This window comes from Colletotrichum costaricense, assembly GCF_030867565.1.
Source record: "Colletotrichum costaricense strain IMI 309622 chromosome Unknown Scaffold_18.1, whole genome shotgun sequence".
NCBI classification, from domain to species: domain Eukaryota; kingdom Fungi; phylum Ascomycota; class Sordariomycetes; order Glomerellales; family Glomerellaceae; genus Colletotrichum; species Colletotrichum costaricense.
In genome coordinates, this window is record NW_026848247.1 from 484,695 (window position 1) to 499,930 (window position 15,236).

Below are 15,236 nucleotides of genomic sequence, written 5' to 3' on the forward strand. Positions count from 1 at the left end.
TTACACGAGTCTGTAGTGAGGTATGTTTTAGGGCTAGAAGGGCGTGGCACAGAGACTATTGCATTTGAAATATCATGGCAGTCTATCAACCACTCACTTGAGGTATCTAGATGATTGAAATGTCTAGCTTCATTGACAATGAGAACAGCTAACTAGGTACTGAGGTATCCTTACAGGCCCGTCATGGCCTCAATCAAAAACAAGCTATACTAGCAGTCCAGCAGAAAAAAAAGCCAGTAGAAAAGCCACTCCAAACGACGAAGATGCGGCTCGGGTTCCCAAATCATGCTTTTCCCACCCTCCCAGGCCGCAACAGCATCTGGTATCTCTCCAGCCTCCCAATTTACTCCAAACGCCACTTGGCAGAGTGCCATTTCCAGGACCGACCCCAAAACGTAGTCCAACAGAGAGAAAGAACGGTTACTTTACATGCCAAGCCTCCAAAAGCTATGCATTAATCGAGTGGTCTTCGCCAAAGCAAGCAGCGAACGTCTATGCCTCCACCGCAACAGCCGGGGCGCTGACTGCTGCTGGCTCGGGCTGGTTAAGCTCCTCCTCCTCGGCGATCTCGCCGCCTGCTTCGCGTTCAGCCCAGGCTCCCCAGAGGCCACGCTTGGCTCGGACTTTGATAGGTGCGCCGAGTGTCTCGCCCTGCTCAACCTTGATCGCGTCCTTCGTGGCCAAGACGAGACATTCGAAAAACATCTTGGTGGCGTCAGCCTTCGTCGTTCTCCCCTCGGGAAGGAGGTCTTGGAAGACCACGGCAGTCTTCTTGCGCTTGTCGGCGTCGTGCTCGGCGTCGGGGCCAAAAATGTCTCTTAGCACGTGGACAGCGTGCTTGGTACCCATAGAAACCGGACCACTGTCCTGAGGGTGGACGGCAGGAGCTGTTGTCTCGTCAAAGTCGGGCATGGCGCTGCCTTCGCGCGAAACAGGTCGGCCGGTGTTGTCGTCGTCTCCTCCAAAAGCAATGCCCTCCTCATCAGCCGGGATCTCAAGAATAGTGCCATCGGCCGCTATGCTTTGGTTGCCCAACCCGGCATCTTCGACAGCAAACGCGTCATCCTCTTCGACGTTCAGGCGAGGCGACTTGGATGTGGCGCCGTTGTCACTCTCCACATCAGCGATTCCGCTGTCCCGCTTCCTCTTCAACTCGTTTGATCGGCTGACAGCCTCGAGAGAAAGCATTCCTCTCAGCTCAGGTGCCCAACCGGCACTGCGACCGTCAAGCATGATGTTGGAGACGAAGCCGCCACTCTTTTGCATCTCCATAAGAGCCAGAACGAAAGGATCTCTAGGCAAGAACGATTGAGCTCTGAGGATGTTGGCGTGGTTGGCTTGTTGGTCTTTGATGTGAGTGCTTGAAAGCATCGTCTGCTCGTCAGGCAACAGAACCTTCCTCTTCTTGGCTCGTTGAGGATGACGAATGACTGTATGCTCCTCCTCCTCATCTGGCTCGTAGAGATCTGTGTGCTGGATACGGGAGTATTCCTCCTCAACTTCTCTCGCGAACTCCGGGTCGATTTCTGACAGTGGTGATTCGGAGATACGGCCACGAGGCATATCCAGAGGACCGCCAGCAAGACCGGGAACAACAGATTGATCGCCGAGAGGGAATTGGAAGTCGTCATCGCCCATTTGAATGTCACCCTCCTCGTCAGCAATACGGACAGTGTCGTCGCCAAAGTCAAGGTTCAGACCCAGTGAAGGCTCACGTTCGGTCTGGTCCTTGCCTCGCGGCATGATGTCGAGCTCGCTGAACATGTCGTCCTCGACTGAGCGAGCCAGAGGCGCATCTCTTCCCATTTCAATGGTCGTATCCATGCGGGTGGGTCGCTCATCAATGTCCATGCCAAAGTCGAGTTCAAGGTCGAGATCTTCCATAGGTGCAAGCTCCAGTTCGTCATCGAGGGTGTCCGCCTGGTTGAGGAATTGGCTGTTGTTGAAATCCTCTTGAAGGTTAATGTCGCGGTTGCTGACACGCCCCTTGCGACCGACTGGAGTAGCTGTGACATCGTCCATTTGCGACAAAAGCCAAGCGGCATCAGGAGGCGGCGGGAGATCCAGGTTGTCTAGTGGAGTAATCTTGTCAGGCAGCAGCAGCGCTTCGCGGTTGTTGACGTAGAGATTGGCGGCTGCCATGTCGTGATTGTCACTCGAGCGGAAGGCCTATATAAGTCAGTAAAACGCGTCAAATATCCAAGCAGGAGGCAAGAAGCGCACCATCTTGATCTTCATTGAAGCCTCATTGCAATCCTCGAGCAGATAACGGGCTTTGCGATTGTAGATTCTGACAACACCCAGCAGCAACTGGCCACTTAAACGAAGAGCCATCGGGGCCTGGCCAGGCGTAATGATAGCCTCTACACTGTCCGGCAGGTTGGACTGCAAAATGTGCGTCTTTGAAAGCTTGCGCTCAATGTTGGCCGACAGCCAAACGCGGGCCAACGGCCCGCTCTTCTGGAGAAGCGTCTCCGAATAGAACATGGCGGCGACAACGATTCGTGACGCGAGGGTGTTGATGCAAGAGGCAAGAAGCAAGAACTACTCCTCGTTAGGTATATAGGCAGCGACGCGCGCCGGTGTTGGAGGGGTGGTTGCGGAAGCTCTCGTAAACACGAAAACGCGTTGTTATGGGAAATCGGGTCGCGTTGGGGATGTAGCGGTCGGGGCGAAGTCTAACACGCGCGGAGTACGAGGCGCGGTGACATGAAGCAAGTCGTGAGGATCGCGAAAGGCTGAAAAGTAAGTTGCAGCGATAGCAATAGTAGCAAGAGCGCGATGTGCAGCGATGAGGGAGATGGAGGAAATGAGCAGGAGGGGGGGAGTCAAGGTGTGGTGGTCTTCTCTCTCTCGACGCCGTGCCGGTGGACGCAAATTGACGGGGCTGGGATTGGGCAGGGATTGGTCCGCGCAGAATTTGGTGGCACCAGCCACATCACGTGAGGCCGTTGCTCCGCTCTTGGATCATCAACTTGCTGACCCGGCGACCATCCCGGAAGCAGCGGGTCATAGGTATCTTTCCGTCCTGTGGCGGTGTGAAGAGTACATGGCAGGGATGCCAACTTCCCATGCCTTATCTAATCATTTTCAGGTACGAGGAGGACCGGAGCTTTACCAACAAGGAAGCTGTACAAGTAAGTCGAAGCAGGCACCATGCATGGTGAATACCACTTGAGGTGTCGAGGTACCGCGGAACATGCAGCTCGAGTTGGGTTTCTAACAGGATATCCTTTTGCCTCGTTCATCTCACCCACAACGCATCGTTCATATGCGGTAAACACCTGAGCTGCAGCTACTACTGTAAGCTGAGCTGAGGAATCTCGAGGCGAGGAGTTCCTACTGCTACAGGTCCGTTTGGAGATACACATGAGATGAAACCAAAATTGGGTAGTGTGAGCTCTCGAGATATCATTGGAGGCCCAGTGTCTCCAATTTGAATCCCCAACATGATCACCATGCTTTGGGACCTGGAGGCCCTGGCTAAATCTGGCGTGCAGCAAGTCAAATTGTCTTTCAAAGATGAATGTTGGTGTCACCTCGCGCTGCGATTTGAAAACTCTAGAAACTCACTCGGTGCAACTGACCTCGATGGTGAAAGGTCCCGTGCATTTTCTCTCCCATACAAACTTGAGCAAGGCAGGAGTAGTACGATAGGTACACTGGCATTAGCACCAAGTCGTCAAATTAGAACCGTTCGTTCCCTTATATACCTACCTATGGCATGGATAACTTGACGTTGCAGCCATGAGACATGTAACTGATATCGTGCATGCCCATGTCTGGATTGCTTACGGCACTGGAGCAGCCATCCACGGGGATGTGCGGAGCGGCGACACTGCTCCCGAGTCCTCGTTCCAGGGCCCCCTGTACAACAGCCACGGACCCGCCGTACTAAGCGTCGCGTTGGCACGCCGCACGCCCTGTCCCTGGTACCAGATTTGGCCATGCATCTGCTATTCCAGCCGAAGGCACACGTTTTCTCATCTTTTACCACGACATCCGCTTGCCTTCACTCAGTTACCAGCTTCCACGAAACTATGTCTTCGGACCTAGCTCCCCGCAATTGATACCTTGGCGACGAAGGAACTTTAGTCCTCCCAAATCGAACGTACTCTGACTTCCGACGACATATCCTTTCGCTTGGGCGCATGCCTCCTTTTCGCTTCGTACACTGACAGATGATCGGCGCTGGGCGTTCTGCAACTATTCCAAGGCCGTGACCGAGGGATTTCTGCCTCGCCATACGCAGATATGCAGTGGCCGTGGCATAAAAGGAAGGACTCCGACGATGGCGAAGCTTTATTGCCTCTGGCGGCCAAGATGCCGAGCATCAATGGTTTGACCATGGAACCTATGGAGACGGAATCATCGCGATCTAGGCCAGGCCACATTCGAACCACATCAGCGCAATCAAGAGTAATGGGCTCCCTTAACTTCCATATCCTCGATATCTAGCTAATTTCTGTCTGCATAGAGCACCGCCGACGAGTTCTCCTCGATGAGTTCCGCAGAAGCCGCCAGCCGCCTTCAAACGTCACTTACCCACGGTCTATCGCCAACCGAAGCCTTGACTCGACTCAGCGACTACGGTCCGAACGAGATCCCTCACGAACCCCCAGAACCGCTATGGCTTCGTTTCATCAAACAATTCCAAGAGCCGCTTATTTTATTGTTGCTCGTGTCGGCCGGAGCGTCCTTGTTTTTGGGCAACATGGATGATGCAGTCAGCATCACAGTCGCCGTGACCATCGTGGTCTCGGTCGGTTTTGTGCAAGAATACCGCTCAGAGAAGTCGATAGAGGCTCTTAGTCACTTGGTTCCGGCCCATGCCCATCTGGTCCGCTCAGCTATCAGCAAGACACCCGGCAGCGCCAAAACTCCGACTTGGCCGCCACAGGGACCTATGGACGGCACAGAGTCAGTTGGATCTACCACGCCTGGGGAAGAAATGCTGGAAGCAACCTCATCAAAGGTCATGGCCTCACAGCTTGTGCCGGGAGATTTGGTCTACTTCACCACGGGCGATCGTATTCCGGCGGATATTCGGGTCACCAAGGCAGCAGATCTCACGATTGATGAGTCAAATCTCACAGGAGAAAACGAGCCTGTGCGGATCACCGCAGAGACGAAGGCGCGGAGCCTCTTATCTCCTGCATATGGTGCAGACACGCTTCAGCTTCCGAGCCCATCTGCCTTGTCCGACAATCGTGATGCAGGTGGGAGTGGCGAGAATAACATCGCCTGGATGGGCACGCTGGTGAGGTCTGGTCACGGCCAAGGCATTGTTTTTGCAACGGGCGGACAAACCAACTTCGGAACAATTGCGACTAGCGTGTCTGGAACAGAGAGTCCTCGTTCGCCTCTCCAACTCTCCATGGACGACCTAGGCTCTCAGCTCAGCAAAGCCTCGTTCGTGGTCATTGGACTCATTTCGCTAGTCGGCTGGCTTCAAGGAAAGAAGCTGTTGGAAATCTTTACTATTTCGATTTCTCTTGCTGTTGCAGCTATTCCGGAAGGTCTGCCAATTATCGTAACCGTAACCCTGGCTCTGGGCGTTCATAGAATGGCTCGCCATAACGCCATCGTACGCAGAATGCCCAAGGTAGAGACTTTGGGTTCAGTAAATGTTGTTTGTACCGACAAGACAGGTGTGTGGTAGAAGGACTAGAGGGAGATTGAACCAGCTGGTTGCTGACATGCCGCAGGTACTCTTACCATGAACCACATGACAACCGCCAAAATGTGGTACTTTGGTGCTAACGATGCCATTGATGTCGAGTCCGATGATGAAGCGACGGAAACCAAGCCCGATCCTGCTACTCTACGTATTTTACGGATTGGTAACATTGCGAACAATGGTCGCTTAGCACAGCAGTATACTGAAAACGGTGCAGCTGCAAGAGCTGTGTTATCGTCAACTCAAGGAGCTGACTTCACTTCGACTTACACGCGCTGGTGTGGCCAACCTACGGACGTTGCCATGCTCGACTTGCTTGACAGATTCAAGGAACATGACGTTCGCGAGTCTATCGGCCCGCGTCTGACGGAGACCCCCTTCAGTTCTGAGCGGAAATGGATGGGTGTTACCATTGGAACTAACGATAAGGAGTTCGCCTACATGAAAGGATCCATCGACAGAATTCTCGAAGCTTGTGACACCTATCTCACTCGGGACGGCCGAGAGATTGTCCTTGACTCTACGCGTCGTGAAGAGGCCCTGCAAGCTGCTGAGACTATGGCGTCAAAGGGCCTCCGCGTACTTGCATTTGCCAGCGGCGCAGTTTCTAGATCTAGGGGTAGAACAGCACTTGCGCCGACTAGCCGAACCAACACCCCCCAACCCGTCGACGAAACCTACAGGGGCTTGACGTTTGCTGGTCTGGTCGGCATGAGCGATCCGCCAAGGCCAGGAGTTGGCAAGTCAATTAGGAGGCTTCTGCGTGGAGGTGTCAGAGTTGTCATGATAACAGGAGATGCCGAGACGACCGCCGTGGCGATTGGCAGGCAGCTTGGCATGCCGATTGCGAAGCCAATCGAATACGCCTCTAATCAAGCTGCAGTTCGGCCAGTCCTAAGGGGAGAGGACGTTGATAATATGTCAGAAGAGGAGCTCTCCCACGCCATTCAGCACACCACCATCTTTGCTCGCACGAATCCGGACCATAAGCTCAAGATCATTCGGGCTTTCCAGGCCAGAGGTGATATTGTCGCCATGACTGGAGACGGCGTCAATGACGCACCAGCACTGAAAAGAGCGGACATCGGCATCTCGATGGGCTTACACGGGACTGATGTGGCCAAGGAGGCTGCCGATATGATTCTCACGGATGACGATTTCTCAACGATCCTTAGAGCAATCGAAGAGGGCAAGGGAATCTTCAACAATATCCAGAACTTTTTGACATTCCAGCTGAGCACAAGCGCAGCCGGTTTGTCTCTGGTACTTATCTGCACAATACTCGGATTCAAATCGCCGCTGAATGCTATGCAGATCCTTTGGATCAGTAAGTCTTTTCATTTCTAGAGAAGGTTGTGCCCAGACTAACAATATCCCAGACATCATCATGGATGGCCCACCTGCTCAGTCTCTTGGCGTAGAATCCGTTGATGCCGATGTAATGAATCGGCCTCCTCGGAAGCGGAACGATGCGGTACTCACGAGGGCTCTGCTCTACAGGGTAATGACCTCGGCATTCATCATTATGGCGGGCACGATGCTCGTATATAGACGCGAGATGCTTGCCGATGGCGAGGTTAATCGCCGCGATACAACCATGACCTTTACTTGCTTTGTATTTTTTGACATGTTCAACGCAATGGCCTGCCGATCCGAATCAAAGTCAGTTCTGCGAGGCGAGGTTGGGCTCTTCTCAAACACCTTATTCAACTGGGCAGTCTCTCTCAGCATTGCGGGCCAGTTGCTTGTCATTTACTTCCCTTGGCTCCAGGAGGTTTTCCAGACAGAGGCTTTGGGCTTATTCGATCTGTTGGGGCTTTTGATGCTTTGCAGCACGGTGTTTTGGGCGGATGAGTTTAGAAAGTACTGGAAGTATGCCAGACGGCGCATGGGGGGCGGTTACAGTCAGGCAGTGTAGACCAAGACGCGGAAGTATCACTCATGCGAAGGTACGGGGGAATCGTACCAGTCAACGGCCTTAGCATATATGTAAAACTCTGAATACGGTAAATAATTTTAACGGCCTTTTCAAAATTCAATTGCAAAATCACTACCTGCTTTCGTCCGATGCTCTGGAATAGGACAGCTGTGCAGATCAGCCCAAAGTATGTTCCTCCCTTGCGCCCACACCTTAACCTCGCTTATCGGTGAGCTAGGTTCACCGAACCTCCTACCTAGCACTTCGGGCCAGCTAACACCTTGACCTGGACCTCAACCCTCACGGCACAGACAACACCCCCCTACCTCTGCTGGCAGGCCAAGGTAGCTATGCACCCGTCAGCTAGCTCGCGCCAATGTCAACACTCACGAATGGCGTTTCCTCCCATCGCGCGGACAGCGACAATGCCGCCGACGGCGCACACAGCAGCGCTGCGGCCCGACCCAGCTGTAGCGGCACCAGCAGCATCTACGCAGCATCGAGCGTCGCCGAGGTGCATGCTGCCCTCGAAGCTCTCCACGCCCGCGAATCGACAATCACGAGCCGTCTCGACGCACTCCTAGGCTCCCAGGCCGACCTCGCCCGCGAATTAGGACGACTAGACCTGCTGCGCGCGGGGCTCGGTAGTCAGGTCATTGCTGCCCGGTCCGTTGGCAATGACATGCTCTCGACGGCCGCGGACACGGCGGGGCGGCTAAGCAATAAGGTGAAGGAGCTGGACTTGGAGAAGAGCCGGGTCGAGGATACACTCGAGGTTGTGAAGCAGGTCGTCGAGCTCAAGGCTTGTGTCCAGGGCGTCGTGGGCAGCATGGGTGCCCCGCAGGACTGGGAGGCGGCCGCGGCGTACCTTGCGCGGGCGGCGCAGGTGCCGGAAGATATCACCAAGGGCAAATTTGCGGCGTCGATTGTACCGTCCGTCGAGGTTCCCGACCCCCCGTGGGTGACGCTCGAGAACGCCAAGGAGAGTCTATGCGGGCTGTTCCTCAGGGAGTTCGAGAAGGCGACCAAGGAGGGAGACGGTGCCAAGGTGACGAGGTTCTTCAAGCTCTTCCCGCTCATTGGAAGAGGAGACGTTGGTCTGGACGTATATGGGCGGTATGTTTGCCAAGGCGTGGCCGGTACGGCGCGATCGGTATTGAAGGAGAGTCCCGGTGTCCAGGCGAGGAAAGAAGGCTTCTTCTATGCGAATGCTCTCACCAGATTGTTCGACCATATTGCACGCATTGTGGAAGGTCACGGAGGTCTTGTGGAGCTGCATTATGGCTCTGGCAAGATGGTTCGTGTCATTGAGCGTTTGCAGCAGGAGGCCGACGTACAAGGAGGCATTGTCCTCGACTCGTGGAGCGATGAGCGAGACGTGGACAGGCGGCTTAAGGACGTCAAGAGCTACCCCTTTTCTTTCTTGGTGCAGAGCTTTCTCCCTCAGCAGAGAGGTGGGACCCCGCGGGTCAACTCGCCTGCCATGGGCGCCGGCGCGAACCCGCGAGCTAGTGAGGATGAGGGCGTCAACATGAAGGAGGTCGATGGCCTTCTAAGTGAGATCGCAATCATGCTCGGCCGGTGGTCTCTATACTCCAAGTTCCTAGCAGGAAAGACTCGCGTAAGTTGATTGCCTCCCTACTACTACGAACACGTTACTAACGACTCCTTTAGGACCCATCTACACCCGACGACGCTCCCCTGTCCGTGCCGGAAGTTGTCGTCAAGTCCAACCTCAGGAAGAAGGTTTCGGACAAGCTTACATCCCCCTATAACATCATGATGACTTTCTTCTTCCGGAGATCAGTTGAAAAGGCGTTCCAACTGGACGAGTCGCCAGCGAGCAGCCTGTCTCTCAGTATGAATAAGCACATTGACACAAACCAAGCATTCATCATCTCTGCGGTTGACGACGTCATGTACGTCGTCAGTGCCGTTATCCAAAAGTCAATATCGACATCTCAAAGAGACGTCATCTCATCCGTCATTCCCACCATCGGTCGCGTCCTCGGCTCAGACTTTGTCGGCATGATTCAACGAAAGATGCGAGACGAGTCCTACCCCAAACCAATTGTGCAAGGAGGATTCCCGCCAGAAGACAGGATCATCCAGTTCATCGTCCTCATCAACAGTCTTGATACTGCCAATGAGTACCTCGGACGCATCATTACGACCAACGTCGGAAGCACAAACGACCCGCCAAAGGTAAATGGCGATGCTCATGAGGCATCACTTAGAGACACATTCCCTTTCGACAAAGACGTTGCTTTCGTGGCTTCTGCTCTCAACACACTGCAAAGCTCCTTCACCACGAAGACCACCGAGCTTCTCAACGAGGGACTCCAGGTTCTTTTCAAGCAGGTCGTTCAACCACGCCTTCGGCCTGTGCTCAGCGACACCTTCCGCGACGTGGACTACTCTTTGACGGAAGAAGAGCTAGCCGAGTTTGCTCAACAAAACGACGAGGACGAGGAGGAGATGCTAGACCAGGTGTCCCGTCGCTTTGAGCACGGCTGGGACCAGCTCATGAAGCCTGTCGCGCGTCTCATGACGCCTCACACCTTTACGACGCTCCATGACCTGACGGCGCGGTACCTCTCGCGTGTGCTCGAACGCAGGGTCTGGGATGCCCGGGCGAACGCCTATGGTGTTATCCGCATGGAGCGCGACTTCTCCAGCATCGTCAGCACCGTGTCCAAGGGCAACTACGGCGTCAGAGAGCTGTTTGCGAGGGTCTCACAGATCTTGATGGTGGCCAATATGGAAGAGGAGGAATGGGAGGAAATTTCTGCTCAGCCGGATGACGGGGAGGATGATGGTATGATTTGGGTTCTGACTGAAGATGAGAGGCGACGGGCGAGGCATCTTACGTCTAGGGAGCGCAGAGGATGAGTTTCCATCTCGAGAGAAAGAGAAGAGATGCACTCCTCCTTTGTCAAGAAGGAGGCTTTTGTGCAAAAGAAGTGATGGGCGGGTTTGGAATACAGAAAAGCTGATGAGAAATGACCTCCTTTTCACTCCAGCAAAGCGGCATTTCACGATCAAGATGTTTGCTTGGGGGTGGGTATCCAAGATACAAAGAATATTATCGAGACTGTTACAAGCATCTGTGCTGTTTAAGGATCTGCTTGATTTAATGGTGAATAGCACGGGTCAAAGACGTATCGATCTATGGCCGCACCTGCCATCGAGTATGACAGCTCGAGGCCATTTCTTAACAACTGGTCATTTTTAATTCATCACGTAATCCTGCCTCCTTCCTAGTAGGACCCCAACCGGTCTATACCTTCCCACACTCGAGGCTTCCATCACGATCCATACTCTACTTTGAGCAAAGGAAATCTTCTCTCAATTTCCACCTGCCATCCTCAAGTTCCCACATCTTCCATGTCACAGCCCCCCTGACCACACTATCAAAAAGCGAAGAGATGGTGGCGACATCGAAACTACGAGCAAATGTCTCAAGCAGTTGGTTTGCATGCCATGCGATGTCCTTGAACAAAACCCTGCCATCATCTGTCGGTTGGCGTCTATTGATTGCGTTGACATCCATGACAAGGCTGACCTGATGATGATGATGGGACTCATCAGTCTTGAGCACTCAACCTGTAGGGTTAATCGATGTCTTTTTCTTCGCGTTTCCATCCTTGAAGGGGTTAGGTTGGATCAAGAAGGCTACTCCAGCTCCGACAGCCGAGCTGATCTGGAGTATCTGCAGGATGAACATATCCACGGTCATATCGCGAAGCCTGTCCCCGAGGTGTAAGTACAGATCATCTCGACTACTTGAAGTCCATTCGAGCTGACTGAACCCCAGTATCTCGGAACTCAATTTCCCTTGGTCATATATGGCCGTCGTCTATCGAGTACGAGCGCGTGTCATTAACGGGTTCGTGAACCAATTGTAAGAGCAAGACAAACGGCCATAGACGACAAAGACTCTAGTATATAAGATCGACTATAGCTATGCTTCTAGGTAAGGTACTGTGAAGGCAAGTATGTCAAAAATACCCGCCACTAATCCCTGGTTGATGATCTTCACTCAGGGTGAGACTGATCGCGCCGTTTCGGAGATCAGATTTCGGCGATGTGGCCTAAGAGGCAATTCAAAAGAGCTCCATCTTCGAATACTTAAGACGGTATCGTGCTGGCGGTGACTAAGAAGTGTACTTGAGGAATACGCCTGCGAGGCAAACCCGCATCTTCGACAGAGACAGATTTATCGTGTACTCTGCGATCGCTCTAGTACATTACGAGCCGTCAAATTGCCCCTGTATTCACTCCTTATAGCCAAATTTTCACCTCCGAAGAACGAAACGTCGAACGTGTTAACAACTACACTGGTGGGAAGAACAGAAACGAGCGAGACCTCCAGACGAGCAAAACTTGTGGGGAAGAAATGAAAAGCAGGCCCAAGTATGTTGAGCCCTCATCGAGTTGATCTGTGAGCATATCCGTGTCACTCCTGACTGTAGGTCGGATTCTTTCGACTCTGTCACAACATAACGTCTATGAATGAACGAGCAGGGCGGGCGGCACTGACTTCGTTTAGGTATCTCGTCGCTAAAAGCGAGTCACATTCCCGACCCCTCATAATTAATAGCCTGACATCGCCTTGTAACGCGGTCGCGGTAGCAGCAGAAAGCATTGCTTGAGGTCCAACCACCAAGCTTTGCGGTCTATGCAGAGAGCCGATATCATGTATAAATGGGTCCTCCATTTCTTGTCCACAGCCTTGCTATCACCATCTCTCACGCAACATAAAAGATGGCCACGGGCTCAATCTCAACTCTCCATTCTCAGGACTAATCAAGTGAGCTTAGTCGTCGGGAGAATGCTTGGCACACTGACAGGGTCCAAGTTCCGGCGTTTCAAGGGTCACCCGCGTAGAGACGGTTCGAAACTAGCCATCGATGACGACCGCCGCTCACCTGAAGACATTGAGGGTTCGGCAGCGTGGAACCGTTTGCGGGCCGCGACAAGAATACTCTACGATTGGTGGCGGCCAACGACGGCGCGTCGTCGACTACCCCAGGATGGCCGTCGAATCACTTCAGGATCCTGAACAACTTCGAGCTCGGACCCAGGCTTCGATGCATCATCTGCTGCTCGATCGAGACGAACTATTCTGTGCGTCGGCGGAGTCTCGAAGCTGCCCACGACTTCGGACGGACCACCATCCGTCCAATTCACCTGAGTCAGAGAACCTAGCATCTGGCAGATCGCAGCATGGTTCCAGAGGGCGTTTTTTTGCAATAGAGACGCCGAGGGGACCGAAGAAGCAGAATGGTGGGACCCTGAGACTTTGCATTGCATCGAGTCTGGATGCATTCCATGACGCCCATTATCTGCCAAGATGGCCCGACGACGTATACCAACCATACATTTTAGACGACTTGTATTCGTAAAGAGGTGCTGAGGCAGGCGGCGGCCACATGCCTCTTCGGCAGCGGGAATGCCGGCCTGAACAAAGACTCTCGGTCTCGGAGCGGTAAGGAGCCAGTAACGGCAGACTCCAGAGACGGGCGGCGAGCGGAAAAGGCGCGTGGCTGGCGCCATGACGCCAATTCCCACGCGCAGAAGGACTCGGACCTGCAAGCGACGAGTATTTTTTCTCTTTCTCGATTCTTTGAGTGGTCGCAGGAGAGTATCCACGGTTTCCACTGTGAGTGGATTGTCCCATTGGAGTGGGCAAGATGCAAGACCACGACATCGACATGGTGTTAGTAGGTGGGTTTTGGACATGGGTTCTCGTCGACCCTTGACATTCTGGGGTCCTTTTTCGGGTTCTTGAATATGCGGAGCTCCTACTTATGAAATGCGGGACGTTGACTGGGCGCAGAGATCGATGCGATGTAGACCTTCCTTTTGACAGTCATGCAACAGTCACCATTGGCTGGGAGGCATAGTATTACGGGGGTCAACTCCAAGCTTTGCCATCCGGGAGAAAAATAGATGCAATCCCTTTGGGTTTCTGAATCCCTTCGGCACATGTCTCGCGCGGACGGCTGAGTCTAGCAGCGGTCAAGAACGGGCGCTCGGGTCCGACTGTCGTCATGCAAACCAGCCCGGGTCGAGTTAGTCGTTTTTGGAGACATTCACGATTCCCAAGCTCCTCCAATCTCGAACGGTAAACCGGGGGCCGGAGGAGGAGGAGGAACAGCAGCTGGCGCCAGAAGTGACTCCAGTGAGCCCGCCCCTCTCCGATCTGTGCCGTAATTCTCCTCTCCCACGCTTCACCCTTGGCCCGGCATCTGGCAGCTTGGTTTGGACGGAGATCATGCCAGGATCTGGTGACGGATTCGGGTTCCTTCAGGCGCCTTAGCGAGAGTTTCCGACGCCCAGGTTCAGCCCATGGCGCCCAGCCCGGAGCATCCAGCCTTCTGCAGACTGCGTGTGTGCTGTACGACAGTTTGCCAGGCCCGCATCCCCCGAGTCGGGTCTGCCCAATTGCCTGATATCTGAATCCTTGGATTATTACGGACACGCGAGCGCTGAGTCGTCGATGGGCCTGCTAAGTCGCTGACGCCGACGACCACTTGCAGAAATCGCAGCCATAAGGGGTACGGAATCCGCTCAATCCCCACCTGCTTTCGCTTGACCCTTGTGTTTATGTCAAGCGCGAACTCCATTTCAATGCGTTGGATGAGGCAGGAGACTACGGAGTAATATGCACATGCCAGCCTCAGAAACAGGACAGGACAGCGCAATTCAAGGCACAGCATGCAGCGAAGAGGAGCAGAAGTGAGGAGTCCACGACCAAGTGGCATATTTCGGGCGACTAAACAGCCACTTCCATTATTTGGAAGCTGCTTGCTTGCGCCGCTGCTGACTCATTTGGGGCATCACTGAGTCTGCGATGTTGGGTTTCGCGCGGGTTCGCTGAATATGGCACCCAAGGCAACGAAAAGAGCGGATATGGCTGGTGGATTTGAGATGTTGTTGTCTTGTTGTGTTGTCTTGCCGCTATTCGCTACGACGCTACAACAATGCAGCCGCCCGTGGGAAATCACCATGGCAATCCGACCGAGCCTTGAATGAATTTCCCTTGTTGCTTGCTTCTCCGGCAATGCGGGTACGGGTAGCATTGACAATCACCTCGCTGGCGCCCACTTCGGTCACCAACCAATATGGATAGATTCCTTCTGTGGTTTCTCTGCCTCCCGCTCCTACTGTCTCAGTCTCGCTGTCAGCTCATCAGCCATGATCAGCCTTATCGTACGGACACTCCAGAAACAAACACGGCCACACCACCACCCTGAACTGGTAGACCAAGTTGGGAAAGGCATCCGGAGTAGCGGACTACCTAAAGAGTAATTTGAGGTTGTCCTGCAAAGAAAAGCTTCCTGCGCAGAGGCTCCTCCGGTTGGCTAGGCTTCCCCTGTAATAAGCTACGCTGGGCGTATCATGCCATGGGTCGCCCAACCTCTCGCATCGGCGCGTCAGAACCGCACCACAATCGTAGCCATAACATCTCATACATATCCCTCGCGTGACCCGCCCGCGCGGTTGGTGCTGCCCTCTTGTTTGGTGCTTCTGGCTTTCTTGCTTCTGCAGCGCCTACGCTTCCTTCTCCTACCCGTTTTCGTCACTTTTCTTGGTTCCTCTTTCTTTGGTCCCAAGCAACCTTTCCTCTCT

At 53.7% G+C, this 15,236-nt stretch overlaps 6 protein-coding genes across 6 annotated transcripts; 2 read left to right on the plus strand and 4 right to left on the minus strand.

The window, feature by feature from the left end:
- Window positions 1-492: 492 nt before the first annotated feature.
- CCOS01_13708 (uncharacterized protein) lies at window positions 493-2,487 on the minus strand (the record flags this gene model as incomplete). The annotated part of the gene is made up of 2 exons (XM_060461854.1): window positions 493-2,169; window positions 2,224-2,487. 2 exons carry the CDS (start codon window positions 2,485-2,487, stop codon window positions 493-495), a joined length of 1,941 nt encoding a protein of 646 aa, XP_060307574.1.
- An 808-nt stretch (window positions 2,488-3,295) lies between these two features.
- Window positions 3,296-3,460, minus strand: CCOS01_13709 (uncharacterized protein; the record flags this gene model as incomplete). The annotated part of the gene is made up of 2 exons (XM_060461855.1): window positions 3,296-3,298; window positions 3,344-3,460. 2 exons carry the CDS (start codon window positions 3,458-3,460, stop codon window positions 3,296-3,298), a joined length of 120 nt encoding a protein of 39 aa, XP_060307575.1.
- A 794-nt stretch (window positions 3,461-4,254) lies between these two features.
- Window positions 4,255-7,598, plus strand: CCOS01_13710 (calcium-transporting P-type ATPase; the record flags this gene model as incomplete). Its single annotated transcript, XM_060461856.1, has 4 exons — window positions 4,255-4,419; window positions 4,478-5,651; window positions 5,709-7,007; window positions 7,060-7,598. The coding sequence occupies 4 exons, from the start codon at window positions 4,255-4,257 to the stop codon at window positions 7,596-7,598; spliced, it is 3,177 nt and encodes a 1,058-aa protein (XP_060307576.1).
- Window positions 7,599-7,974: 376 nt separating this feature from the next.
- On the plus strand, window positions 7,975-10,490 carry CCOS01_13711 (COG4 transporter; the record flags this gene model as incomplete). The annotated part of the gene is made up of 2 exons (XM_060461857.1): window positions 7,975-9,219; window positions 9,273-10,490. The coding sequence occupies 2 exons, from the start codon at window positions 7,975-7,977 to the stop codon at window positions 10,488-10,490; spliced, it is 2,463 nt and encodes an 820-aa protein (XP_060307577.1).
- A 2,097-nt stretch (window positions 10,491-12,587) lies between these two features.
- CCOS01_13713 (uncharacterized protein) lies at window positions 12,588-13,157 on the minus strand (the record flags this gene model as incomplete). The annotated part of the gene is made up of 2 exons (XM_060461858.1): window positions 12,588-12,812; window positions 12,978-13,157. The coding sequence occupies 2 exons, from the start codon at window positions 13,155-13,157 to the stop codon at window positions 12,588-12,590; spliced, it is 405 nt and encodes a 134-aa protein (XP_060307578.1).
- A 1,743-nt stretch (window positions 13,158-14,900) lies between these two features.
- On the minus strand, window positions 14,901-15,077 carry CCOS01_13714 (uncharacterized protein; the record flags this gene model as incomplete). Its single annotated transcript, XM_060461859.1, has 1 exon — window positions 14,901-15,077. The coding sequence occupies one exon, from the start codon at window positions 15,075-15,077 to the stop codon at window positions 14,901-14,903; it is 177 nt and encodes a 58-aa protein (XP_060307579.1).
- Between the last annotated feature and the right edge of the window lie 159 nt (window positions 15,078-15,236).